The sequence below is a fragment of the Thalassophryne amazonica genome, chromosome 19 (assembly GCF_902500255.1).
Source record: "Thalassophryne amazonica chromosome 19, fThaAma1.1, whole genome shotgun sequence".
Lineage (NCBI taxonomy): Eukaryota > Metazoa > Chordata > Actinopteri > Batrachoidiformes > Batrachoididae > Thalassophryne > Thalassophryne amazonica.
The window spans coordinates 4,046,865-4,074,334 of record NC_047121.1 but is presented as its reverse complement, the minus strand read 5'-3'; the positions used below and the strand labels follow the sequence as shown (position 1 = coordinate 4,074,334).

General features: G+C 42.0%; 1 protein-coding gene across 1 annotated transcript in view; it reads right to left on the bottom strand.

Moving 5' to 3' along the window:
* Window positions 1–10,666: 10,666 nt before the first annotated feature.
* Window positions 10,667–27,470, bottom strand: part of LOC117500687 (CAP-Gly domain-containing linker protein 4-like) — a 147,069-nt gene continuing 130,265 nt past the window's right edge. The window contains exons 12-15 of the mRNA XM_034159449.1: window positions 26,078–26,201; window positions 17,845–17,909; window positions 12,132–12,210; window positions 10,667–11,771 (exon numbers count right to left, since the gene is read on the bottom strand). Of these exons, the coding sequence (XP_034015340.1) occupies window positions 11,375–11,771; window positions 12,132–12,210; window positions 17,845–17,909; window positions 26,078–26,201 (665 nt within the window). The 3' untranslated portion in view covers window positions 10,667–11,374. The remainder of the gene's footprint in view (window positions 11,772–12,131; window positions 12,211–17,844; window positions 17,910–26,077; window positions 26,202–27,470) is intronic.

Here is a 27,470-nt window from a genome sequence, read left to right as displayed (position 1 = left end):
TTTGCTGGTTTACTAGTGTGCTTGGGGTCATTGTCTTGTTGAAACACCCATTTCAAGGGCATGTCCTCTTCAGCATAAGGCAACATGACCTCTTCAAGTATTTTGACATATCCAAACTGATCCATGATACCTGGTATGCGATATATAGGCCCAACACCATAGTAGGAGAAACATGCCCATATCATGATCAATCAATCAATCAACTTTTTTCTTATATAGCACCAAATCACAACAAACAGTTGCCCCATGATGCTTGCACCACCATGCTTCACTGTTTTAACTGTGAACTGTGGCTTGAATTCAGAGTTTGGGGGTCGTCTCACAAACTGTGTGCGGCCCTTGGACCCAAAAAGAACAATTTTACTCTCATCAGTCCACAAAATATTCCTCCATTTCTCTTTAGGCCAGTTGATGTGTTCTTTGGCAAATTGTAACCTCTTCTGCACGTCTTTTATTTAACAAAGGGACTTTGCGGGGGATTCTTGCAAATAAATTAGCTTCACACAGGCATCTTCTAACTGTCACAGCACTTACAGGTAACTCCAGACTGTCTTTGATCATCCTGGAGCTGATCAATGGGTGAGCCTTTGCCATTATGGCTATTCTTCTATCCATTTTGATGGTTGTTTTCCGTTTTCTTCCACACGTCTGTTTTTTTTTGTCCATTTTAAAGCATTGGAGATCATTGTAGATGAACAGCCTATAATTTTTTGCACCTGCGTATGGGTGATTCTTTAACTACGGGCACTATTGGCCTTGTAAATGTAATTTCCACCACACCATTGCCTTACAATATAAAGCGCCTTGGGGCAACTGTTTGTTGTGATTTGGCGCTATATACATGTGCTCTGATGTCACTGTTTATCTCCATAGAAACTACCCAAACAATCTTTCATACAAAGTGTTTAGGGACATTACAGTGTTGTGGTGGAAATTACGGCAATAGTGTGGGACAACTACATTTTGTTTAAAAAAAAATCACAACAGTTGTATGACATTGAATAACCCAATTATGTTTTGATTATTTTACTGATAATTTTTTCAACCTGAGCCTGCGTCTCAGAAAGGCCCCAGTCACATGGAAGACATCCTGTGTCATTCCAGTTCCTAAGAAGGCACACCCGAAGGAGCTGAATGACTACAGGCCAGTCGCTTTGACATCCCACGTGATGAAGACCATGGAGTGACTGCTGCTGAGCGTCCTCAGACCTCAGGTCAGACATGCTGAGGACCCACTGCAGTTTGCATAGAGGGAGAAGGTGGGAGTGGAGGACGCCATCCTCTACCTCCTTCACAGGGCCCACTCTCATCTGGAGAGGGGTAACAGCGCTGAGGGTCATGTTTTTTGACTTCTGGTCACCTGGATCACTGATTATCTAACTGGAAGACCGCAATACGTCAGACTCAGTAACTGCACCTCGGACACAGTGATCAGCAGCACTGGAGCACCACAAGGAACTGTGCTCTCTCCAGTTCTGTTCACTCTGTACACATCAGACTTCAATTACAACTCAGAAGTTTTCAGACGACACTGCTATTGTGGGATGTGTGCGAGAGGGACAGGAAAGAGAGTACAGGGACCTGATACAGGACTTTGTGGAGTGGTGCAAATCAAACCACCTGCAGCTGAACATTACCAAAACAAAGGAGATGGTAGTGGACTTCAGAAGGTCCAGGCCCACTCTGCAGCCAGTCTCCATTGAGGGGGTCGATGTGGAGGTGGTCCAGACTTACAAATATCTGGGGACACTTATGGACGATAGGTTGGATTGGTCAGCCAATACTGACACCCTCTACAGGAAGGGACAGAGCAGACTGTACTTCCTGAGGAGGTTAGAGTCCTTCAGGATCTGCCATAAACTCCTGCGAATGTTCTACCAGTCTGTGGTAGCCAGTGTCCTCTTCTCTGTGGTGGTCTGCTGGGGGAGCAGCATGAAGAGGAGGGACACCGGACGACTGGACAGGCTGGTGAGGAAAGCTGGTTTAGTGCTGGGAACAGAGCTGGAGACACCAACATCAGTGGCAGAGAGAAGGACCCTCTGTAAACTGCTGGCCATCATGGACAATGTTGAGCATCCTCTGCACAGCGCCATCATCAGGCAGAGGAGCTCATTCAGCGGCAGACTGCTGTCCCAGTCCTGCCACACGGACAGATTTAGGAAGTCTTTTGTCCCTCAGGCCATCAGACTGTTCAACTCTTCCCATCTCAGTAAGATATAATCCTGTGGCATCTGTTTGACCTTTTATTGCTTTCTTTTGCACTACCAACACTGTTTACACTGCTTACTTCTTTGCACAACCTACATTGTTCACATTGTGTACTGTTTACATCTGTGCTACTTCCTCATTACTGCACTACTACATTTACTCCTCTGTCATATTCTCTGAGACTGGATGCTGCACTTGCACACAAATTTATTTTATTTTTAGTTAGTAGCTTTTATTGATTAGTCCATTTTTCTTTTATTAACTGTATTTTGTGTGTCTGGTGCAATGTGTGTGTCTTGTCTAATGTGTAAGCTCCTGGATGCCTTGAATTTCCCTCTGGGATCAATAAACTATCTATCTATCTATGATATTTTATTCAGAGATATTTTAAAACATTAGAAAAAACGTTTCTTTACCATTCATTTTTATCATTGAAGATCAAATGTCTGGGTGTGGGACAAGCACAAAACGGCAATATTTGCATATAATGATGCTGAAAAAAGGTGAAAAAGTCAGACTACTAGAACAAATTTCTTAACACACTTTCATTGTAAAGATAACTATAAAAGTGTGAAATTTCCCCTTTTTTCTGTTTTTCATACAATATGATCAAAGGACATAATAAGTGCCCGTAGTCTAAGAATCACCCGTATAAGTTTTCTCTCCAATCAACTTTTAAATCAAACTACGCTGTTCTTCTGAACAATGTCTTGAACGTCCCATTTTCTTCAGGCTTTCAAAGAGTAAAGCATGTTCAACAGGTGCTGGCTTCATCCTTAAATAGGGGACACCTGAGTCACACCTGTTTGTTCCACAAAATTGACAAACTCACTGACTGAATGCCACACTACTATTATTGTGAACACCCCCTTTAATACTTTTTTATTAATAGCCCAATTTCATAGCCTTAAGAGTGTGCATATCATGAATGCTTGGTTTTGTTGCATTTGTGAGAATCTACTGGTACCTTGTTTCCCATGTAACAATAAGAAATATACTCAAAACCTGGATTAATCTTTTTAGTCACATAGCACTACTATTATTCTGAACACTACTGTAATCGCTCCATTGTGTCCTGGGTCTTCCGCGGGACCTCCTCCCAGTTGGACATGCCTCAAAGACGTCCCTAAGGTGATAACCAGGAAGCATCCTCACCAGATGCCCAAACCACCTCAACTGGCTCCTTTCAATATGAAGAAGGAGCAGCTCTACTCAGAGTCCCTCCTGGATTGTCGAGCTTCTCACCCTGTCCTGGAGTGAAGGCCAGATACTTGATGGAGGAATTTCATTTTCACCACTTTCAAACTTTTTCTTTCAGTTGTTACCCAAAGTTCACGACCATAGGTGAGGACAGGAGTATAAATCAACTGGTAAATTCAGGCTCAGCTCCTTCTTCACCATGACAGCCCGGTACAGGTGTGTCAATTAAAAAAAATTTGAAATGTACAGTAAAAGGCCTTTGCAATAAAATAGTACATTTTGGGGTGGTGAGTTCAAATATGACATTTTGAGAAAAAAAAAATACCGATTCAGTGGGGGAAATAAGTATTTGATCCACTGCCAATTTTGCAGGTTTCCCACCTACAAAGAATGTTGAGGTCTTTAACTTTTATCGTAGGTTCACTTCAACTGTGAGAGACAGAATATATATATATATATATATATATATATATATATAAATAAAATCCAGAAAATCACATTGTATGATTTTTTTTAATAATTTATTTGTATGTTACTGCTGCAAATAGGTATTTGAACACCTAAAAACCAGCAAGAATTCTGGCTCTCACAGACCTGTTAATTTTTCTTTAAGAAGCCCTCTTTACCTGTATTAATTGCACCTGTTTGAACTTGTTACCTGTATAAAAGACACCTGTTCACTCAATCAATCACACTCCAACCTGTCCACCATAGCCAAGACCAAAGAGCTATCTAAGGACACCAGGGACAAAACTGTAGACCTGCACAAGGCTGGGATGGACTACAGGACAACAGGCAAGCAGCTTGATAGAAGACAACTGTTATGATTATTTATTAGAAAGTAGAAGAAACACAAGATGACTGTCAATCTCCCTCAGTCTGGGATTCCATGCAAGATCTCACTTTGTGGGGTAAGGATGATTCTGAGAAAGCTCAGAACTACACAGGAGGACCTGGTCAATGACCTGAAGAGAGCTGGGACCACAGTCACAAAGATTACATTAGTAACACATGATGCTGTCATGGTTTAAAATCCTGCAGGGCAGCAAGGACTCCCTGCTCAAGCCAGCACATGTCCAGGCCCATTTGAAGTTCACCAATGACCATCTGGATGATCCAGAGGAGGCATGGAAGAAGGTCATGTGGCCAGATGAGACCAAAATAGAGCTTTTTGGAATCAACTCCACTTACCATGTTTAGAGGATGAGAACAACCCCAAGAAAACCATCCCAACCGTGAAGCATGGGGGTGGAAACATCATACTCTGGGGGTGCTCTTCTGCACAGGGGACAGGACAACTGCACCGCATTGAAGGGAGGATGGATGGGGTCATGTATCGTGAGATTTTGGCAAACAACCTCCTTCCCTCAGTAAGAGCATTGAAGATGGGTCATGGCTGGGTCTTCCAGCATGACAATGACCCCAAACACACAGCCAGGGCAACTAAGGAGGGGCTCCGTAAGAAGCATTTCAAGGTCCTGGAGTGGCCTGGACAGTCTCCAGACCTGAACTCAATAAAAAAATCTTTGGAGGGAGCTGAAACGATTTGGAAAAGATTTGGAGAAGATCTGTATGGAGGAGTGGATCAAAATCCCTGCTGCAGTGTGTGAAAACCTGGTGAAAAACTACAGGAAATGTTTGACCTCTGGAACTGCAAACAAATGTTTCTGTACCAATTAAAGTTTGTTTTTCTTGGGGATCATATACTTATTTCATGCAATAAAATGCAAATAAATTATTTAAAAATCATACAATGTGATTTTCTGGATTTTTATTTTTTTTAGATCGTGTCTCTAAAATGCAAATGCACATGCAAAACTGACAGTGGATCAAATACTTATTTCCCCCACTGTAAGTCTAGCTACCAGCATTTTCAATTGAAAATTGGAAAAAAAAAAAATTGTGATTTTTAACTTTATATTAAAAAGACAAAATCAAAATTTAGCAAACTGAAAAGTCTTGTTGATGAAATGGTGTATTTTACGGTGGTAAATTAGAATATGGCAAATTTTAAGAGCTTTTTGGTAAATTTTACTGTTCTAAATATTGGTAGGAAAACTTTGAATATACACATTTTTTTTTATTACTTATAGACCTAAAATACATCTTATAATTGTGTATATGCACATGACTTTGCATCCTTATAACTTATCACATACGGCAACGTGACACCACGTTTTTGTGATCAACGGCTATTCCTATGAATTTTCAAAGTAAAATGCCGGTACCTAAACATGATTCGATTTTGAAGGCCATATCCAGATTCAGGATGCAAAAATTCACTATTTCATTGCTAAGGCCTTTCCAATTTCAGAAATGTTTAAAATTCAACCATAATTCGACACGCCCTACGTACAGCATCCATAAAACATCAACTTACTCATGAACAAGACCCTGAGATACTTAAACTCCTCCACTTAGGGCAGTAACTCTACCCTTTTCTGATAGCCTGACAACCAGCCTTAATTAGGCCATATACTGGTCTCCATTTAGGAGTGGGGATTCCCACTCCTAAACGACCAATAGGAAAGCAGCGCTCATGCCACTTCAAAGGGATGCTGACGTCGGCGTCTTGGCCACCAAACCAATCACAGGCTAGGAGAGAGAGGCCAGTATCTGGCCTAATTCAGGCCGGCTATCGTGCTACTTTTCTGATAAAGGACCATGGCCTCAGATTTGGAGGTGGTGATCATCACAGTCACTTCAACCTCAACCTGCTCAGTGCATATCAGGGGTCACTGCCTGATGAAGCCAACAGAACCACATCATCTGCAAAAAGGAGATGATGAAAACAGAGATGTAACTCTGAGGTCACCAAACTGGACAGCCTCCAGTCCCTGATTCTATCTTGAAACCCCGTCCATGAACATCACAAACAGGACTGATGACAAGAGGCAGCCCCCTGGTCGAGTCCAACACCCACTGGGAACAGGTCTGATGTAATGCTGCGAATGTGGACGCACTTTTGTCATATAAAGATTGGCTTGCACGTTGCCACGGTTCTGGTACTCCATGCTCCCACAGGCGCCCCAAGCCTTCTTTCCACCGCCTGACAATATCCTCGGTCTGGTTTCCACTCCACCACACAGCTGTAAAACTGATGATGCAACAGACAAAAGATGCCTCCTTCAGAGCTCCCAGGTTGTCTTGGTTGCTTCCCTCACTAGTGTCCTTACATGGTCACTCAGTTTTTGAGAACTGCTACTCCAGACAGATTTAGGACACATGACCATGCTGTGTGCATTTCTTCATGGCTGATGCAAATGAAATCCAAGAAATATTGAGTGATTTGGAATATTATCCAACCCAATAAACAATAATCCTTAAATGCACTACGTATGAGTTCTAATATAGAGGGAATGTGTGTATAAATCATCTTAACTCCTGCAAACCAAAATCAGAAAAAGTTGTGACAATATGGAAAATGCAATAAACAAACAAAAGGCACTGTTTTTTTTACATTTACTTTGAGTTCTGTTTCATTGGACACAGTATGAACCCAACGATCAATGATTTCTACTGAGGAAGACAAAGGGAACGTTTCCTGCCAGTTTCATAGATGTACCAAACATGACACATAAATCTGTTTTGCTTGTTTCACTCTGGGTGTACAGTGGGCACCTGAATATGCCTCTTGCTCACTTCTCACAGTGATTAAATTAAACTTGTAATTCATTTAGTCATTTTGCAGGAGCCACACCCTACAATTTGATAGGAATATCACCTTCCTACTCCTGACAGGAATGAAGACTTAAGAATGATGGATTCTTCATAAAATCACCATGAAGATCACGTTAGTGTTGATTTGAAAGATGCACATAACCATGACAAATAAGGCCGATTTGGGGTCACTTTGAACAGCGCTCCCTACGGGTGGCAGCATTTGTGACACAAGAATTCAACCATTCCTCTGTTAGTGCAGCAGATAACAGAATACTTACAGAGGAAATCTCTGAATTTCCAATAGGCAGCCAGGTAGGGGTCAATGAGGAATGGTGGAGTTATGGCGTAAAAACAGCAAGAATGGTAATAAGGTCAATTTTATACAAGAGACAAAAGTTAAAGTTACTCCAATTTTGGTATAAAGTGGTGCAAATTGTTGATTGAGCTAATAAGATTAATAAATGGAATAGTTTTGACTGCTGAATGTTTGGTCTCCAAAGTGAAGGTCATATGACATATGTTACCCTGTAACGAGATAAGCATGACACATGGTCCAAACTAGTGCTTTTTAAAACCCTATTAACTCAACCAATAAATAACCTGCATCATGTTTGACCAAAACTGAAGGAATGCTTCTGTGTAGGCTCTCAGTTGTCCAGGTGGTTTCCATAGTAGAGAAGCTCGAATCTTCGACTGGACTGGGTTGCTTGACACGAGGATGTTTCGCTTCAAATCGCAGAAGCTTCCTCAGCTAAAATTCCTTGCTCTGGTGGTCTGACTTCTGTCTTGACTCTTGAAGAGAAGGATAATCAAAAAGTCACAAAAGCTGGAGTTTTAAACCTAACCAGACCCCTCCTACCGATAGGCAGACTGCTATAGGCCAGTGACTAAACAATAGCTCTAATTAGCACCTATTGTGCTCTAGTTAGCACCCTCAAAACGTCCTCTGTGACTCACTGACACTCCAGAGAAGCTTCTCTCTGTGCTGAGATACAACTACACATTATTCCACAAAGAGAAAGAACCAAACACGAGGTTGAAGAATACTCTTTATTCTATTTTTTTTTCTTACAACATCAAACCCTTCACACATGAGCAGGAATCTCATGAATTATCAAACCACGACGGTGCCAAAAGACTCATCAGTGAACTCCGTATCAGTCACACTTTGCATACTTCTGACTGCAGATCCACCAAGATATGAAATGGGGGATTCAAAATTTCAGACCCGACTTGTTTCATCTCTTTGAGACCGGTAGATTATTTATTTATTTTTACATCTTTGGGGTCTGCCCACCTCTAACTTCAGTCACAGGAGGCCTGAGCGGACAGCAGCTTTCTGAAGACCGTAAGGCCACTGCAAGCTCCCACAATGCATATTGTATTTCCTGTCAAGCTGCCTTCATTAAGTGAGTGCTTATTCTATAATAAGAGCGCTGAAGCCCGTCCACAACCCTGAACTTAAAAATGTGCCTCCATCTGAAGCAGACAGACTTTATAACTGTGGTCTTTAATTTCTGACATTACAGACGTGTTCTGGAGTGACATTAAAGAACATTTCGTGTCAGCGGCGATGCAGAATGAAACGTTAAGACGTGGACGGTGGCACCGCTAGATAAGGCTCATTTACATACGAACCTGTGGCGGATCGTTAGTGAGTCTGTGTGTTGGAGGAAAAATTATACATGCAGTGAACACGTGATACTGGTTTATGCCTAAACCCTGTTAACTCCTATTAACCGACTGAACGCGGCATGCGCAGTTTCATCTGCATCCTTACGGGGGCGACACACATGGCACCGTACCGGCCTCCACCCTCATGTGGGTTTTAAAGTGAGTGAAATCGGGGTGCCAATGCTCCCACTGTGACATTTCTACAGGTTGGAGAGCTATGTGCTGCATACACTAGTGTTAGCGCCATGGAGCTTAAGAAATGCAAAAGATTTTTTCCATAAGCGAATGGCGCATTAGTTATGCACATGCGCCAACTCTGAGTCCCGCACTCACTTCGCTACCAAATCCAGGTAACCTGATTATGCGCTTTATGGAGCTGAGCAGCTTGAACTGCATTTAAACCTGAAGCCTAATGTTCAGGTGAAGTGGAAACATGTTGAGTGCACATTGTGCTGATGTTGACTGCAAACTATTATAGACTTGAAATGTGGTGCAAAAGCCGCTGTGATTTATAATCATGAGCACAAAGACCCAACATGCACATGCAAACCACTTTTTGTTTTACACAACTTTCCTACGGAGGAGAAAAACCCTGAGGAAAATAATTAACTAGTTATCACAGTCAGTGTAGTAACAGGAACGGAACGTCGCCACAGCGAAAAAATGACAAGATGTAGCTTCCCTGTTGAGCGCTCTCTGATTAGTTTCCATGAAATATTTAACGACGTCTGCAGACGTATTTCTGGTATTTCTGCCAATCCATCAATCACTCCGATTTGTTTCACCTCTTCTTCAGTGGTTAAACCACAGGGCTAATTTGCAGTTCTGCCAATGCTATAAATTTGTCTTTGTTTCATTTCCCATGAACAAAGAGACCTCAGAGCTTACAAGAAAGTTTCAATTCATCCATTTTCCACCTTTTAATTTCATCTAAACAGCACCGTTCGCTCATATTTTTCTTGCAATCTGCCAACTTCACCATATTGGTTAGTAGCTGTGGTAGCAGGTCAATCCCACAATGCACCGTGCAGCTTGAGATGCACAGTTAGCTTACTGCTACTTAAAGCAGCCGTGTAAAGGTGGAGGCAGGCAAGGCTAATAAACATAAGCCATCAGAGATCCCACTGGAAAGACATCCAGCTAACATATGGACACACATAAATGTTTTACTGGATACCTGCTGGACAGGTAAGATGACAACACACACGCCCACTGTGTCAGTTATCAATATTAATGGGAGTTGTAGTTATGTTTTTACTTGGCTTACATGAGTTTGTAGGGAAACTAACATTTTATCATAACTTTATTAAAAGAATTTTCCGAGTTGTAAGTTAGAAATTCTAAACTCCCAGTTTCCACTGAATGCAACATGAAATCTGACCCTCGTGCATGTCTGTCCTCCTCCGTGTCACAGAGCAAATTCACCCTATTTGCTACAGAATCCTCCTAAAAAAATACACTTTACCACAGAAATCAAGGTATTATACTAACGAGATTTGACACTTTGTAAATGTTGTCAATTATGCAAAAAAACGAGAGGCCTGAGGTCAAGCTCATAAACCCTGGTTTGGGACAGACACACGGGCGGCGACCACATTTCTGTAGAGATGCCAGTTAAATAACACTATGTAACAAATTTTTATTTTTGGTTTGTTCCTGGGTACACAGTGTGTTTTCCTAACCTGTTATGCCTTAAATAAATAGAAAATAGCTGTTATTCCACAGAAACTTTGCTTCTGTGATCAGGACAATATTTTGAAATGTCTGTTTTCAAGAATATTCTCGATTCGCCTTCACTACTACTGACTGAGTAGTCTTCTACAATATTCTTGAACTGCTAGAACTGTCCAGAATTTTCTACAAGTTTCAAGAAACTTTTAGAACTTTCTAGAACGTAAAAAAAAAATAAAATCAGTTTGTGCTGAATGTAGTCATTTTTCCATAGACTTTAGACGGAAGCAGTTGAAATATAACACTTAGAAGCCAGGAACAAAAATTGTGTTACATAGTGTAATTCATTATTACGATAAGCCACTGAGGAGCCACAGTCGAGTGTCTCACAGGGAAATTCTTGTTGACTGTTTGAAAATCACATGTTGAGAAAAACTGATGACTCTCACTTGTTTCTGAGTCTCTCTCTCACACACACACACACACACACACACACACACACACACACACACACACACACACACACACACACACGTTTGGTTTCAGAGAAGGCTCCATTACAACATCCATTTCCTCATTGGAAAAAAAAAAATCTACTCCATGTGAAAATTAGCTTTAGATGTAGAAATATTTTTATATCAGAAAACCCTTTGATTAGTTTCAGCTCTATAACTGATGTTTTTTAGTACAATCAGTTGACAGACAGAGCAGTTTTTTTACTCTGCTATGCTACATTTTAAGCATTTAAGGTCAATTTAATAAAGTGCTTTCTTTGTACTCTACTTTTAAAAAACAAATTGAGTGCTTTAGATTCAAACTGCAGTACTAAGTGTTTTATGACTAAGTCACAGCTCCTCTGGAGGAGCACACATCAAACACTAAACGGGGGATTGGACCGTTCAACTATTAAATGTTTCCTTTGAGGAGACAGAGTGAAGAAAGCTGCAAGCGGTCACCTTCAGCCTCGGCTCAGCTGTGCAACTCTGTTCTGGCCCTCAGCTCTTTCGTTCACCAAGCGTGAGCCATTGATGCCACGATAAGTGATGCGGCTGGGACGGACTAGGACGCCGTAGCCTGGGTGACAGGTGAAATACCGCCGGCCGCCCACAGAGCCGTCGTTCTTGCCTATTGGCCTTCGTAGCTCCAGGCCGAGCCACAGCCCCGGGGCAAAGTCTGCTGTTCCCAGGTACCGGATAAAGGCCATCTCATTGGCGCTGTTCAACAGAACCTGCATGCCCACGTGGAGACGCACCTGACCTTCAGAGCTCGGAGAGGGGCTGGAGCCTCCGGTGCCGTGAGAGATGCCGCCGCCGCTGCTGCCAGTCCAGCGCCGGCGGTGAGCGGTGGAACGGCTTCTTTGTGTTTGTAAGTTGAATTGTGGAAGCACAGAAGAAAAAGACAGTAAGAAATATTTATGAGGAGAAATCTGGTGTTTAAAAACATCTACCAAAAGTAAAGCTGGAGACTGAGGAGAGCTTGGTTTTTCAGGGGCCGATCCTCAGTTTTCAATCTCTCTCACTGTGACCACAATCATGCATGAGACCTTTTGTGTTTCTTAAGGAACATTTTGCTGACTAATAGTTCTGGTTCTTGTCAGTATTGATTCTGCCCCTGCCGGGGGGGGGGGGGGGGGGGGGGGGGGGGGGGGGGGGGGGGTTGGAGATGGAACAGAAGGAGAAAATCAAGATTTGTGTTGGAAAGAGGCAGATACATACCTGCTGACAGAGCTTCGTCTGCTCGTCTCCTTTGGGGCTGCGATGGCCAGCGATGTGCTGAAACTACGACGGATTGTCCCTGCGCGGCAAACAGGAGTCACATCAATTATTGCACACAAATCAGAGGCACGTTTTAAAACAACGAACTGCCGGTTGTGAAGAGTCGTGGATGCAGGCGTTCACACCATCAGATTGACCTGTCTCTTCTTTTTGCAGATCGAGCAGAGCAAATATTTGTTTGTTTTTTTTCTCACGCTGTCCTTTGACTTGCTCATACCACTTCTGATTACACAATATATTGTAACACTCAACAAAAATATAAACGCAACACTTTTGGTTTTGCTCCCATTTTGTATGAGATGAACTCAAAGATCTAAAACTTTTTCCACATACACAATATCACCATTTCCCTCAAATATTGTTCACAAACCAGTCTAAATCTGTGATAGTGAGCACTTCTCCTTTGCTGAGATAATCCATCCCACCTCACAGGTGTGCCATATCAAGATGCTGATTAGACACCATGATTAGTGCACAGGTGTGCCTTAGACTGCCCACAATAAAAGGCCACTCTGAAAGGTGCAGTTTTATCACACAGCACAATGCCACAGATGTCGCAAGATTTGAGGGAGCGTGCAATTGGCATGCTGACAGCAGGAATGTCAACCAGAGCTGTTGCTCGTGTATTGAATGTTCATTTCTCTACCATAAGCCGTCTCCAAAGGCGTTCATAGAATTTGGCAGTACATCCAACCAGCCTCACAACCGCAGACCACGTGTAACCACACCAGCCCAGGACCTCCACATCCAGCATGTTCACCTCCAAGATCGTCTGAGACCAGCCACTCGGACAGCTGCTGAAACAATCGGTTTGCATAACCAAAGAATTTCTGCACAAACTGTCAGAAACCGTCTCAGGGAAGCTCATCTGCATGCTTGTCGTCCTCATCGGGGTCTCGACCTGACTCCAGTTCGTCGTCGTAACCGACTTGAGTGGGCAAATGCTCACATTCGCTGGTGTTTGACACGTTGGAGAGGTGTTCTCTTCACGGATGAATCCCGGTTCACACTGTCCAGGGCAGATGGCAGACAGCGTGTGTGACGTCGTGTGGGGAGCGGTTTTCCTGATGTCATGTTGCGGATCGAGTGGCCCATGGTTGGCGGTGGGGTTATGGTATGGGCAGGCGTCTGTTATGGATGAAGAACACAGGTGCATTTTATAGATGGCATTTTGAATGCACAGAGAGTACCGTGGACGAGATCCTGAGGCCCATTGTTGTGCCAACATCCAAGAACATCACCTCATGTTGCAGCAGGATAATGCACGGCCCCATGTTGCAAGGGTCTGTACACAAATGTCCCAGTTCTTGCATGGCCGGCATACTCACCAGACATGTCACCCATTGAGCATGTTTGGGATGCTCTGGACCGGCGTATACGACAGCGTGTACCGTTCCTGCCAATATCCAGCAACTTCGCACAGCCATTGAAGAGGAGTGGACCAACATTCCACAGGCCACAATTGACAACCTGATCAACTCTATGCGAAGGAGATTGTTGCACTGCATGAGGCAAATGGTGGTCACACCAGATACTGACTGGTATCCCCCCCCTATAAAACAAAACTGCAACCTTTCAGAGTGGCCTTTTATTGTGGCAGTCTAAGGCACACCTGTGCACTAATCATGGTGTCTAATCAGCATCTTGATATGGCACACCTGTGGAGGTGGGATGGATTATCTCAGCAAAGGAGAAGTGCTCACTATCACAGATTTAGACTGGTTGTGACAATATTGAGGGAAATGGTGAATTGTGTATGTGGAAAAAAGTTTTAGGTCTGTGAGTTCATCTCATACAAATGGGAGCAAAACCAAAAGTGTTGCGTTTATATTTTTGTTGAGTGTATATATACACTATTTTCTGGTTTACCAGTCTAGCATTAGGGCTCTCCAATTGGTTTCAAAATGCTGCTGCCAGACTTTTAACATGGAAGCAGAAAAGTTTGACCACATTACACCCATTTTGGTGTCTCTTCACGGGGCTTCCTGTCCCTGAGATCAGATTTTGAGGGTTCTGCTACTAGTCTATAAAATTGTTCACGGACCTCGCACCTCCCTACCCTAGCTGACCTAATTAAACCTTACGTACCGGCCCGGGCTCTGTGTTCTCAGAGTGCAGGACTACTTTGTGTCCCTAGGGTGAATAAGAAGTCTGTGGGTCACAGAGCTTTCTCTTATCGTGCCCCTGTTCTGGGGAATGGTCTCCCTGCATCAGTAAAACAGTCAGATTCTGTGGAGACTTTCAAGTCCAGACTTAAGACGCACTTATTTTCCCTTTCATAGGCTAGCATACTGCTATAGTATGCTGCTATGCTTTTTATTTTTTAATTAATTAGTTTTTTTTAATTAAGTAGTAAACGGAGCGTGCCACGGCCTCAATTTAACCCCTGGCAAAAATTATGGAATCACCGGCCTCGGAGGATGTTCATTCAGTGTTTAATTTTGTAGAAAAAAAAGCAGATCACAGACATGACACAAAACTAAAGTCATTTCAAATGGCAACATTCTGGCTTTAAGAAACAACTATAAGAAATCAGGAAAAAAATTGTGGCAGTCAGTAACAGTGACTTTTTTAGACCAAGCAGAGGGGAAAAAAATATGGAATCACTCAATTCTGAGGAAAAAATTATGGAATCATGAAAAACAAAAGAACGCTCCAACACATCACTAGTATTTTGTTGCACCACCTCTGGCTTTTATAACAGCTTGCAGTCTCTGAGGCATGGACTTTAATGAGTGACAAACAGTACTCTTTATTCAATCTGGCTCCAACTTTCTCTGATTGCTGTTGCCAGATCAGCTTTGCAGGTTGGAGCCTTGTCATGGACCATTTTCTTCAACTTCCACCAAAGATTTTCAATTGGATTAAGATCTGGACTATTTGCAGGCCATGACATTGACCCTATGTGTCTTTCTGCAAGGAATTTTTTCAGTTTTTGCTCTATGGCAAGATGCATTATCATTTGAAAAATGATGTCATCATCCCAAACACTCCTTTCAATTGATGGAAGAAAAGTGTCCAAAATAGCAACGTAAACTTGATGATGTAATGACAGTCATCTCCCCAGTGCCTTTACCTGACATGCAGCCCCATATCATCAATGACTGTGGACATTTACATGTTCTCTTCAGGCAGTCATCTTTATAAATCTCATTGGAACGGCACCAAACAAAACTTCCAGCATCATCACCTTGCCCAATGCAGATTCGAGATTCATCACTGAATATGACTTTCATCCAGTCATCCACAGTCCACGATTGCTTTTCCTTAGGCCCATATGTAACCTTGTTTTTTTCTGTTTAGGTGTGAATGATGGCTTTCGTTTAGCTTTTCGTATGTAAATCCCATTTCCTTTAGGCGTTTCTTACAGTTCGGTCACAGACGTTACTATCCAGTTTCCTCCCATTTCGTTCCTCATTTGTTTTGTTGTGCATTTTTGATTTTTGAGACATATTGCTTTAAGTTTTCTGTCTTGACGCTTTGATGTCTTCCTTGGTCTAGCCAGTATGTTTGCCTTTAACAACCTTCGCATGTTGTTTGTATTTGGTCCAGAGTTTAGACACAGCTGACTGTGAACAACCAACATCTTTTGCAACATTGCGTGATGATTTACCCTCTTTTAAGAGTTTGATAATCCTCTCCTTTGTTTCAATTGACATCTCTCGTGTTGGAGCCATGATTCATGTCAGTCCACTTGGTGCAACAGCTCTCCAAGGTGTGATCACTCCTTTTTAGATGCAGACTAACGAGCAGATCTGATTTGATGCAGGTGTTAGTTGGGGGGATGAAAATTTACAGGGTGATTCCATAATTTATTCCTCAAAATTGAGTGAGTCCATATATATTTCCCTCTGCTTGGTCTAAAAAAAGTAACCGTTACTGACTGCCACAATTTTTTTTCCTGATTTCTTATAGTGTTTCTTAAAGCCAGAAAGTTGCCATTTGAAATGACTTTAGTTTTGTGTCATGTCTGTGATCTGCTTTTTTTCTACAAAATTAAACAACTGAATGAACATCCTCCGAGGCCGGTGAATTCCATAATTTTTGCCAGGGGTTGTAAATTCTGGGTCTTTTAATGAAGCTTAGGGCTAGTGATTGATCACCTTCCGGATTTCTTCGGTTTTTCTTGTTGCTTAATGCTGCAAATGATACTGTATTTGTTGTCTTTCTGAAGCCTGATTCTGGTTTTTCTCGCTGTCCAAAGTGTGGCTCCATTTCATAAGTGGGAGTGGGTGTCTTCTTCTATAATGGTCATGAAATGGACAGATCTGTGGACCCAACTGCTGACCCCCCTCCCGAGCCAGCCTCCTGTCCTGTGCACCAGCATGCACTCCCAAAATTTCCTCTATATTCGTTTTGTGAATTGTTTTGTAACTGTGTCTGTATCATGGCCCAAGCAGACAGTCACACCCTTTGAGTCTGGTCTGCTTGAGGTTTCTTCCTCAAATCATTCGAGGGAGTTTTTTTTCTTACCACTGTTGCTCTGGGCGGTTGGTAGGATTAGACCTTACTTGTGACCTCTTTGACCTCTTCCACAATTTCTCGGATAGTCACACGACTGAAAAGCCACCGAGAAGCCCGTCTGAATCTTCCGAATGGTTGACGAGCTGGGCATGTTACAACATTCCTTGAGGACTTCATCATGGAGGGCGCTGTTGCTAGGCGCCATCAGCTTCGTGCCGATGAATTTCGCCGCCACTCTTTTCATGGCAAAATCTTCTTTCACAGTGGAATGTGCCAAAATAGTGCCTGATGTCCACCTCTTCTGCAATGTCTCGGATAATCACATGACTGTCCCACATCACCACAGCGTTCACTTTGGAAAATGATCCGGTCATTTCACATGTGGATGTCCGCCTGATGTGTGCTCGCTCTCCTCACCGTTGTGCGCCGTCTTTTAACCGTTGTACCGCTCCTTAATCTGTGTGATGCCCAGAGGATCGGCACCGAGAAGCCGTCTGAATAATCCGAATGGTTTCCATCTGGCTGTCAGCCCAGTTTCTGGCAAAAATTTATGCAGGTCGCGCTGCTCCAGTCGCTCCGCCATTTCCTTGCAGAGAAAAAGCAACGAGAGACTCCACCCATCCTCACACACAAATGCTGCTTACCAGCAAATGATGCAACCAAACAGGCGTGAAAAAAATCATGCATGCGCACGAGGTTCGAGGTTGGATCATGCAAGCACATGTGATTCAAATCCATCAGATTTTTGAAAAAAATAAGAAGGTCGGATACTTTTCTAACAGACCTCGTATACTTTGGCTAGCCTGTCAAGATGGCTGACTGCTGCATTGTGGGTGGAGTGTGACATCATAGGAAAACATACCCTGACACTGAACCAGCCAACCCCCACCCACCCATCACTGAGCATCTGCCCACCCTGTTTTACACCCACCTTTAATTAAAGAGTTGGAAGTAATGTTTGTGTATCATTTTTTAAAGATAGTGTTGATTGGAGTCAGATATGACCTTTAAGAGAGTCTGAATGAAATTTCTGTCATCTTTTGAAAATGTAACCAGGGTTTGAAATGTAGGTGTAAATCAATGGTTAGAAACTTATTGTATTTTTTATAACTGGATGAAAATGATCAAAAGATACCATCTGACAATTTCAAATAATCACTAAGTGTGCAATAAACGTCAGAAGACTCACCGCTAAAAGAATGATTAAGGTGTGACGAGGAGAGCTCTGAGAGACAAGCAACAGATCCGTGGATCCTGCAAATACAAAAACAAATCCAAGAAAGCCATCAACATACAAGACCGTGTACCCTTACACGAGACAAACCCACAACACAAAACCTGGCCCCAACATTTACCCAGAACCCACATCGGGAATCAGTTAATCAACCGACACACCAACAGATACCGTTAAGATTGGAGAACTAAAATTTGACTGTACGTGAAGACAGACGCCACTCTTTTGTAAGAGCCCCCGTCATGATTACTGATTTTTGCCGCGCCCGTAATAACACTCGAGTCCTGAAAGGCAACAGAAAGGGCGGCTGCAACTGTCAAATGGGCTGAGGAGTGAAAAAAGTGTTGTGAAAGATGTGCTGTATGGCAACAAAGTAAAGGGGACAAAAGCGGTTGTTTTCCTAATGACTTCTGATAGATCCTATTTTAAGGTTTCTGTTACTAGCATATAAAATTGTTCACAGACTGGCGGCCTTCCCTACTTAGCTGACCTAATTAAACCCTACGTACCGGCCTGGGTTCTGGCGTTCTCAGGGTGCAGGACTACTTAGTGTCCCTAGGGTGAATAAGAAGTCTGCGGTCACAGAGCTTTCTCTTATCATGTCCCTGTTCTGTGGAATGATCTCCCTGCATCAATAAAACAGTCCAGATTCTGTGGAGACTTTCAAGTCCAGACTTAAGACGCACATTATTTCCCCTTTCGTATGGCTAGCATACTGGATAGTGTTACTATGTTTTTTACTTTTTTATTCTTTATTTGTGCTTTTTTAATCTTTTAATTTATTTATTTTGTTTGTGAATTGTTTTGTGTGAAGCGCCTTGAGACGACTCTGTTGTGATTTGGTGCTATGTAAGATGAATTAACTGAAACTGAATTGATAGTTGCTCACAGCAGAAGCCAGGGAAGCCAGGTACTGGATGAACATGATGTGAGATTATCCAATGAGCAGAACAAAGGCCATGTGCTCAGCTGAGCACACTGTATGCCTCCAGGTTAATTAATCCGGAGGGAGGACATGAGTAAGGGATCACAGGTAAACACAAGCACTCGCTATCAAAGCCTTTTATCTCAGGGAAGATGTAGGTAGTAATTGGTTGGCCAGTGGTGGGCACAGTTCTGCTAATCCACTCATTAGTGAAGCTAACTTTTTGTTAGCTGATTAGCTTTTCAGCTAACTCTGAAAACCATCAGCAGACCAATTACTTCCGCTAAATTTCCGATAACTTTTAGACCGCTAACCATATTTTTGCAGGCATAGTGAATAAAGCTTAACGTAAACCCATTTGTAAAGCCTAAATCATACATTTTACTGCCTGACTGTTGCATGTTTTGCAGCAGCAGACGGCTATGAGAGGTAGAGCTCAATCCTCTGCCCAGTAGAGGAGAGCTGGCTACCAGAGAGAAAGGAAGAGAGGGAAGGAAAAAAAAGATCCTTTATTTTCACACCACACAGACGTCATCACAGTGAGTCTTGCACAGACAGGACAGTTTTGACTTATGGTTAAAATTTTAAACAAACTAATTTGGGACAAGTTATTGAAATTAACGTCATCTCCGTCGTTTTACAAAGTGAAAATATCAGCTATATGTTTTAGTTTTAAAGTAATGCAGTCATTTTGAAGATTTTAGTGTTTAGACATGCCGAAAAGCATTATGGCAAAATTAGTTTCCTGTCATTAGTGGTTGGTCGGTATATGTAAAAACAGACAAGTTACTGTAGCATGGTGTTTGGTTTATACAGATACATCTGAATTTGTAAAGTATGTAAGTTTTTTCATTTGTAAAGAAAAAAAAAAGGCTATTTGAAAACTGAAAATTCTGTTTGCGTATGTGTGGCAATGAAACACTGCCATCCAGTAGATGGCAGTGTGAATACCAGTTTTTGCATAGCATAAGCTAAATATGAATTAAATTGGTCAACTGGTTCTTGATATATAGCACCAACAAGGGTGACAATGATAATAGGTTGAATCTCTCACTGTGACCTTGAAATTGACCCCAAGGTCACTGTAATCGACTGGTGTCAGGGATCAGTCAAGTGCACCCTTATGCTAAATAAGAATGAAATTGGTCACCTGGTTTTTGAGATATTATGCTAACAAGCAAAAACAGACGGATGGACAAACAGATAGACGGAAGGGCATGCTGATCACTATATGCCCCTGTATTTCATACTGGGTGGATAAAAAGTCAATAATAATAATAATATTATTATTATTATTATTATTATTAATAATATCAACATCATCATCATCCGTGACCCAATCCCGGGTAAGCAGTTGAAATGAATGATGGAATTAGTATTATTATTAACATTACTAAATATTTTTTTCCTAAGTAGTAAAATCTGGTTAAATCAAAATCTGGTTTCAAAAGTGGACCTTTAAGGAGATGGGGGGGGGGCTCTTGAAATAGGATTTGCTGGTTGTTTTTAATTTGTATTATTGTCTCCATGAATCTACGTTACGCAATCAAACAGCAAGAACGACGCGTACTTTGATGACATAAGAGAGTCATTTAAAGTGAAGCAGTGTGTTTTTGTTTTTATATATATTTATGGCACCGTGTTCATCCCCACTGCTCGCTCCACCTTGCAGACAAAGCAAAAGCGCTCACTTTTTTAGTGAATCAAGTTTAACTGACTAACCTCAAAAACACCTTTGTCGAGCTGATTCTTATCGAGTTTTCATCTGTTCATCAACAGGGTGATTTATCCAGGTGGCTTTTGAGGAAATCAGTGTGGAAAGGCTGCACTTGTCACGTGTGTGCTCACCACATGTGCACGCCGCCTCTCCACTCACTATGATTTTTATAAGAATGCAGTTATCACTTTAAAAAAGTTAACCATGACACAGAAACCACGCCTGTGTAACGTTGCGAGTTCGTGTTTTGGTCTGATGCGCTGGTGCAATGTCTACATACGTCTCTGATATACTATAGTGCCACTAAATCATTTCGGTACGGCAGCTGTAAAAATGTTTATTTGTAAGAAGATGCAGCAGGAGGAGGTACAGAAACAGCTCATGCACATCAGGCAGACCTAAAGCTGATGATGCCGACCTTTTAATTCTGCTCTCTGTCAGCTTCTATACTGGCTTCTGAGTAAAGAAGTAATTCTACAAGTATTTCTGCTTTGAGACACTAAGGACTTTATGATTTTCGGATATTTTTGTTTAGACACTGCTACTACAAAATACCATCATACCGTAGTGAATTAACATACTATTTAAAGACTTGCTTGTATATTAGCTGTCTAATTTGGGATGTTTGTTCATTGTTGTAGTGTACTGTTTAATTACTGGTGTTTGTTTGTTCTTTTATTATTTTGATTCCTGGTGAAGCCCTACATAAATAATATTAATAAAAATGATTTTTAAAGGCCCTGTAACACCATGACAATTTAACCAGCATATGCCGACCATATTAAAAACTACTGGCATGCATCTAATAAGTTTTTTTTTTTTATAAGTTAAGAGCATGATGAAGTACGTTGAAGCAGGCTGATACAAGTCCTAATACAATGAGCACCTCAAAAAAGTTTGGCATGCTGAAAATTTTCAATGCATACCATCGTATGACTCACATCCCACATATGTGGGACATAAGTTAGAGGTAAGTTATGAGACTGTTGACACATGATTCTTGTAATTTACTCAGAAGCCGAAATACATCCATTAATGCTGTCCACTGATTGACTGAAAGCTGCATCCTCATGCGACCAGGACTGTTTCAAATATTTCAAGTGCACTTCGCGCACTCGGCTCTGTCAGATCCTGGTTTCGACACGGCACTTCGCGCACTCGGCTCTGTCAGATCCTGGTTTCGACACCGGCCCTTCGCGCACTCGGCTCCGTCAGATCCTGGTTTCGACACAGGCCCTTCGCGCACTCGGCTCCGTCAGATCATGGTTTCGACACGGGCCCTTCGCGCACTCGGCTCCGTCAGATCATGGTTTCGACACGGGCCCTTCGCGCACTCGGCTCCGTCAGATCCTGGTTTCAACACCGGCACTTCGCGCACTCGGCTCCGTCAGATCCTGGTTTCGACACCGGCCCTTCGCGCACTCGGCTCCGTCAGATCATGGTTTCCACACGGGCCCTTCGCACACTCGGCTCCGTCAGATCATGGTTTCGACACGGGCCCTTCGCGCACTCGGCTCCGTCAGATCATGGTTTCGACACCGGCCCTTCGCGTACTCGGCTCCGTCAGATCATGGTTTTGACACCGGCCCTTCGCGTACTCGGCTCCGTCAGATCATGGTGTCACAGATCACAGCGCCTGGTGTGGCTGTACAGGCCGATACGGGACCGGTGACCCGTCTGCTACAGCTGATTCTGTTGCTGTCACTGCGCCTCATTCATTAAAGGCATCATTTGATTCTGTCTGCACACACTGAAATTAAAAACCTATGAGCCACAAAATGTTAAATTACTCGTTTTGCCTCCATGTGGAGTGGAGATACCATGTGACACCGTGCGCATTCGATGCATGTGTGTCAATATTTAAGTGTTCCACCTGCCAAACAAAAGGGTTCTCCCAGTGGGCATAAGCGCAAACTACACCAGACTTACTGACACGTGTAATACTGTGCAGCACACAAATGAAACAACACAGACCCTCCCCAGGGCACCCAATACTCATGGGAAAAGAATTATACTTACAAACCACATGGTGGCGCTATAATAACTACATTTTCATTTTGGCTCATTACTCCTGAATCATAATACATAGAATAAAACTTACTGGGCAAATAAATTCTTTTGAGTATCCCACAATTATCAACACTAACCACGCCCACTTAACTGGAACACTTTCCGCCACTTTGAATAATATTCAAAAGTGCTTTTTTACTGCTACTCTTACAAATTTTGTTCAATCTTCATGAATTTTGGCATATACCATGTCCGGACTGAGCCACACAAAGGTTAGTGCATGGATGTTTGGTCTTTCTTTCCATTGTGCTGCTATTGGCTGCCAAAGATGAGTGGGTGTGGCTTAATACAATAAATGGGCTTTTAGCTAATGAATGAATTACTCTACTGAAATCAAGCTTTGGGGAAATGATCAGTAGGACATTCTACATAAACCAATACCACCTGATGGGGGTGCTACAACCGACACCCACTACTCAGAGAATTTTAAGATACTCTGACAGGTCATCTGAGTGGCAGGGGACAGGGGAGAATGCCACAGCCATTTCTGACACGAGTCAAAATGTGTGAACAGGGTTTGGAGCCTGACAACTGCCGCTTGTGGCTATATTTATTATTATTATTATTATGAATGAGCCAACAATACAATACACACATGGGCTAGTTGTGCTGTCTTTAAGTCAGTTCTGAGCATAAAAGGTATTTCAGAGAAAATTAACAGAATGAACAGTGCACCTTGGTTTTAGTGGTGGATACTGTGACAGAAACCGAGATATTACAGCAGCAGGGAAAAGACAAAATAATTATGTTCAGGACTGCATTGTGACTAAGTTACCACTTATGTAACAGTTTGCCTTAATGTACAAAAAAGTATTTTATATCACGACGTTAAGACATTCCAAGGGTTTTTAATTATTTTTCAGAGCCAATTTAAATGTGCACCCAGGAATGACACTTTTCTGCTTTTGTTCTGCACCATGAGATGTTTAATGTAATTATATGTCTGGTTTGAAAATCCTGACTTGAATGCACAACACACCCAGACCAGACTTCATTCATCAGCTGTTTGTCTAACACGAGGATTCGCTGCCTCGAGATGAGCGCAATTTAGCTGACGCTGTGTTTTCAGCATGACACCAAGTCTGAGCTTCTCCAACTTGATTATAAACACAAAATGTTACTTCAATGTCATTTTCTCACACAAAACTACTAATGGCAGGATTTCAGATCCAAAGTCAAAACAAAACTATTCAGTGAACTACTGAAGGATGTTTTCATAAAAGCATCCAGAAAAAAATTTAATGTGCCCCTTAGAAAAAAACATCGCTTTCAGAACGTGACAGAAAACACATCTTAGAAAGAGAACTGAAATCCAATGACCACAGTTCAAATACATCAAACAGCAAAAACAGGAGGACATCAGCGACTTCGATTAAACAGAGTCCAACTAAAGACAGACAGACAGAGAGAGGAGAGAGAGAGACAGACAGAGAGAGAGAGACACGAAAGTTGAAGCTTTAATGATTCAAACCTTTTAGTCCTACATGCACAGCTGTACTTATTAACAGCTGTGTTAATAAGTACAGCTGTATTTATAACAGCTGTACTTAACACACACAGCTAATTATAGGCCAATCTCCAACCTTCCTTTTCTCTCAAAAATTCTTGAAAGGGTAGTTGTAAAACAGCTAACTGATCATCTGCAGAGGAATGGTCTATTTGAAGAGTTTCAGTCAGGTTTTAGAATTCATCATAGTACAGAAACAGCATTAGTGAAGGTTACAAATGATCTTCTTATGGCCTCGGACAGTGGACTCATCTCTGTGCTTGTTCTGTTAGACCTCAGTGCTGCTTTTGATACTGTTGACCATAAAATTTTATTACAGAGATTAGAGCATGCCATAGGTATTAAAGGCACTGCGCTGCGGTGGTTTGAATCAATTATATCATAGATTACAATTTGTTCATGTAAATGGGGAATCTTCTTCACAGACTAAGGTTAATTATGGAGTTCCACAAGGTTCTGTGCTAGGACCAATTTTATTCACTTTATACATGTTTCCCTTAGGCAGTATTATTAGACAGCATTGCTTAAATTTTCATTGTTACGCAGATGATACCCAGCTTTATCTATCCATGAAGCCAGAGGGGACACACCAATTAGCTAAACTGCAGGATTGTCTTACAGACATAAAGACATGGATGACCTCTAATTTCCTGCTTTTAAACTCAGATAAACTGAAGTTATTGTACTTGGCCCCACAAATCTTAGAAACATGGTGAACCAGATCCTTACTCTGGATGGCATTACCCTGACCTCTAGTAATACTGTGAGAAATCTTGGAGTCATTTTTGATCAGGATATGTCATTCAATGTGCATATTAAGCAAATATGTAGGACTGCTTTTTGGCATTTGTGCAATATCTCTAAAATTAGAAAGGTCTTGTCTCAGAGTGATGCTGAAAAACTAATTCATGCATTTATTTCCTCTAGGCTGGACTATTGTAATTCATTATTATCAGGTTGTCCTAAAAGTTCCCTGAAAATCCTTTAGTTAATTCAAAATGCTGCAGCTAGAGTACTGACGGGGACTAGAAGGAGAGAGCATATTTCACCCATATTGGCTACTCTTCATTGGCTTCCTGTTAATTCTAGAATAAAATTTAAAATTCTTCTTCTTACTTATAAGGTTTTGAATAATCAGGTCCCATCTTATCTTAGGGACCTCATAGTACCATATCACCCCAATAGAGCGCTTTGCTCTCAGACTGCAGGCTTACTTGTAGTTCCTAGGGTTTGTAAGAGTAGAATGGGAGGCAGAGCCTTCAGCTTTCAGGATCCTCTCCTGTGGAACCAGCTCCCAATTCGGATCAGGGAGACAGACACCCTCTCTACTTTTAAGATTAGGCTTAAAACTTTCCTTTTTGCTAAAGCTTATAGTTAGGGCTGGATCAGGTGACCCTGAACCATCCCTTAGTTATGCTGCTATAGACTTAGACTGCTGGGGGGTTCCCATGATGCACTGAGTGTTTCTTTCTCTTTTTGCTCTGTATGCACCACTCTGCATTTAATCATTAGTGATTGATCTCTGCTCTCTTCCACAGCATGTCTTTTTCCTGATTCTCTCCCCTCAGCCCCAACCAGTCCCAGCAGAAGACTGCCCCTCCCTGAGCCTGGTTCTGCTGGAGGTTCTTCCTGTTAAAAGGGAGTTTTTCCTTCCCACTGTTGCCAAGTGTTTGCTCACAGGGGGTTGTTTTGACCGTTGGGGTTTTTCTGTAATTATTGTATGGCTTTTGCCTTACAATATAAAGTGCCTCGTAAAATCACCCCGTCAAAGCAGCTCATTAATGACACCGGACTGATTGATGAGGGGAAAAACAGCCTGAGGGTCCCCAGTGCGTGTCGTTAAATTTTTGCCATAAAGAAATAAGGAATTTAGTTATTTGCATAACAAACCTGCCTTTCAGTTCTTGCAGGTGAAAAAGTACATTAATTATAAGGGAAATCTAAGCCATCTCAACAGGCATGAGCTTACCTTTGAACACGAGAGGGAGGGGCAAAGACGCCATGTTTCGGTGGGCAGCTGAAGTACCTCACCCCTCCTACTGACCCATCATTCTTGCCGCTTGGCTTGTCCAGTTCGACGCCCAGCCACATCCCTGCACAGACACGGAGAAGAAGACTTATCCTCACTGGTGAAGGAACCAACGGCAGACCACGGACAGCGAGTCCTCGTGGCTTCAGGAATAAAGGAATGGTTTGGGGTAATACACAAAAGAAAAATGACCAAAAAACAACAAAAAAGACAAAAACCAAATCAGGAGAGTGGAGTGAGAAGTAGCTTCAATAACACAACCTGTGTTAAATAGAGGGTCTGTGACTGTAAAAAGACGTGCATCATTAAGGCAAAGATTTAAGCCGCAAGAGTGATCCTGCTGTAATCGTGACCAAAATAATGCAACACCATCGTGTCAATAAAACAAGGAAGGAACCCTGAGCAACAGCTGTTAAGAAACAAAAACAAATAAATAAAATACTGCATCACAACTTGATCTGATTTCAGAAGGGGACATGATGCTCATCTCCAGATGTTGTTGTGTGAAGTCAATGAGAGTCGACCACTCCCCCTGGAAAGAATGCCAGTCTGATACAGGTTACTTCCCCAGCCAAAGCCAGTAAACACTTCGAGCTGGCTGGACTGGAACAATGCAGATGAGATGTCTTGTCCAAGGACACAAACAAGCAGCATGACCACAAATCAAACGTAGATCTACTGCACATATTGGTGGTCCAACTCCTGTCCCACTGAACTACACACATGGACAAAATTGTTGGTACCCCTATATTTTAGGTACACATTTTAATATATGGTCAAATATAAATGCAAACAAAGAAATTTGTTTAATCAAAATATGTTTTTAAAAATGTCTAAAGTTATTTGGCAAAAGAACAAAAAATGCTTTCGTAAAGTGACACAAAATACAAACAGTATGGCACTCTACGGTAAAACTGTCTGGAGGAGGCAGATCTCAAAAACTGAGTGACTGTACAAGAAGGAGAAGAGTGAGGGAAGCCACCAAAACACCCAGAATAAATTCTAGGCTTCTATGGCTGTGACTAGAGAAATCATGCACAGTACCACTGCTCACAGCATAGATAGAGAGATAGAGAGATAGAGAGATAGATAGATAGATAGCTTTTATTATCATTGTGATTACAACAACGAGATGTCCGCACTCACATTCCACATACAAACAGCAACTGATCTACAATTATTACTTGTTTACCGTAATAATGGCACACATTAGAATTAGGACAACACATATACATTTGACATTGTTTATGTGCACTAAACTTGAAACAGTCCATTTCCCAATTGAGGCAATGTGAGTGTGTTTGTAGCTGCTGCAACTGTCAAGTCGCGCCGC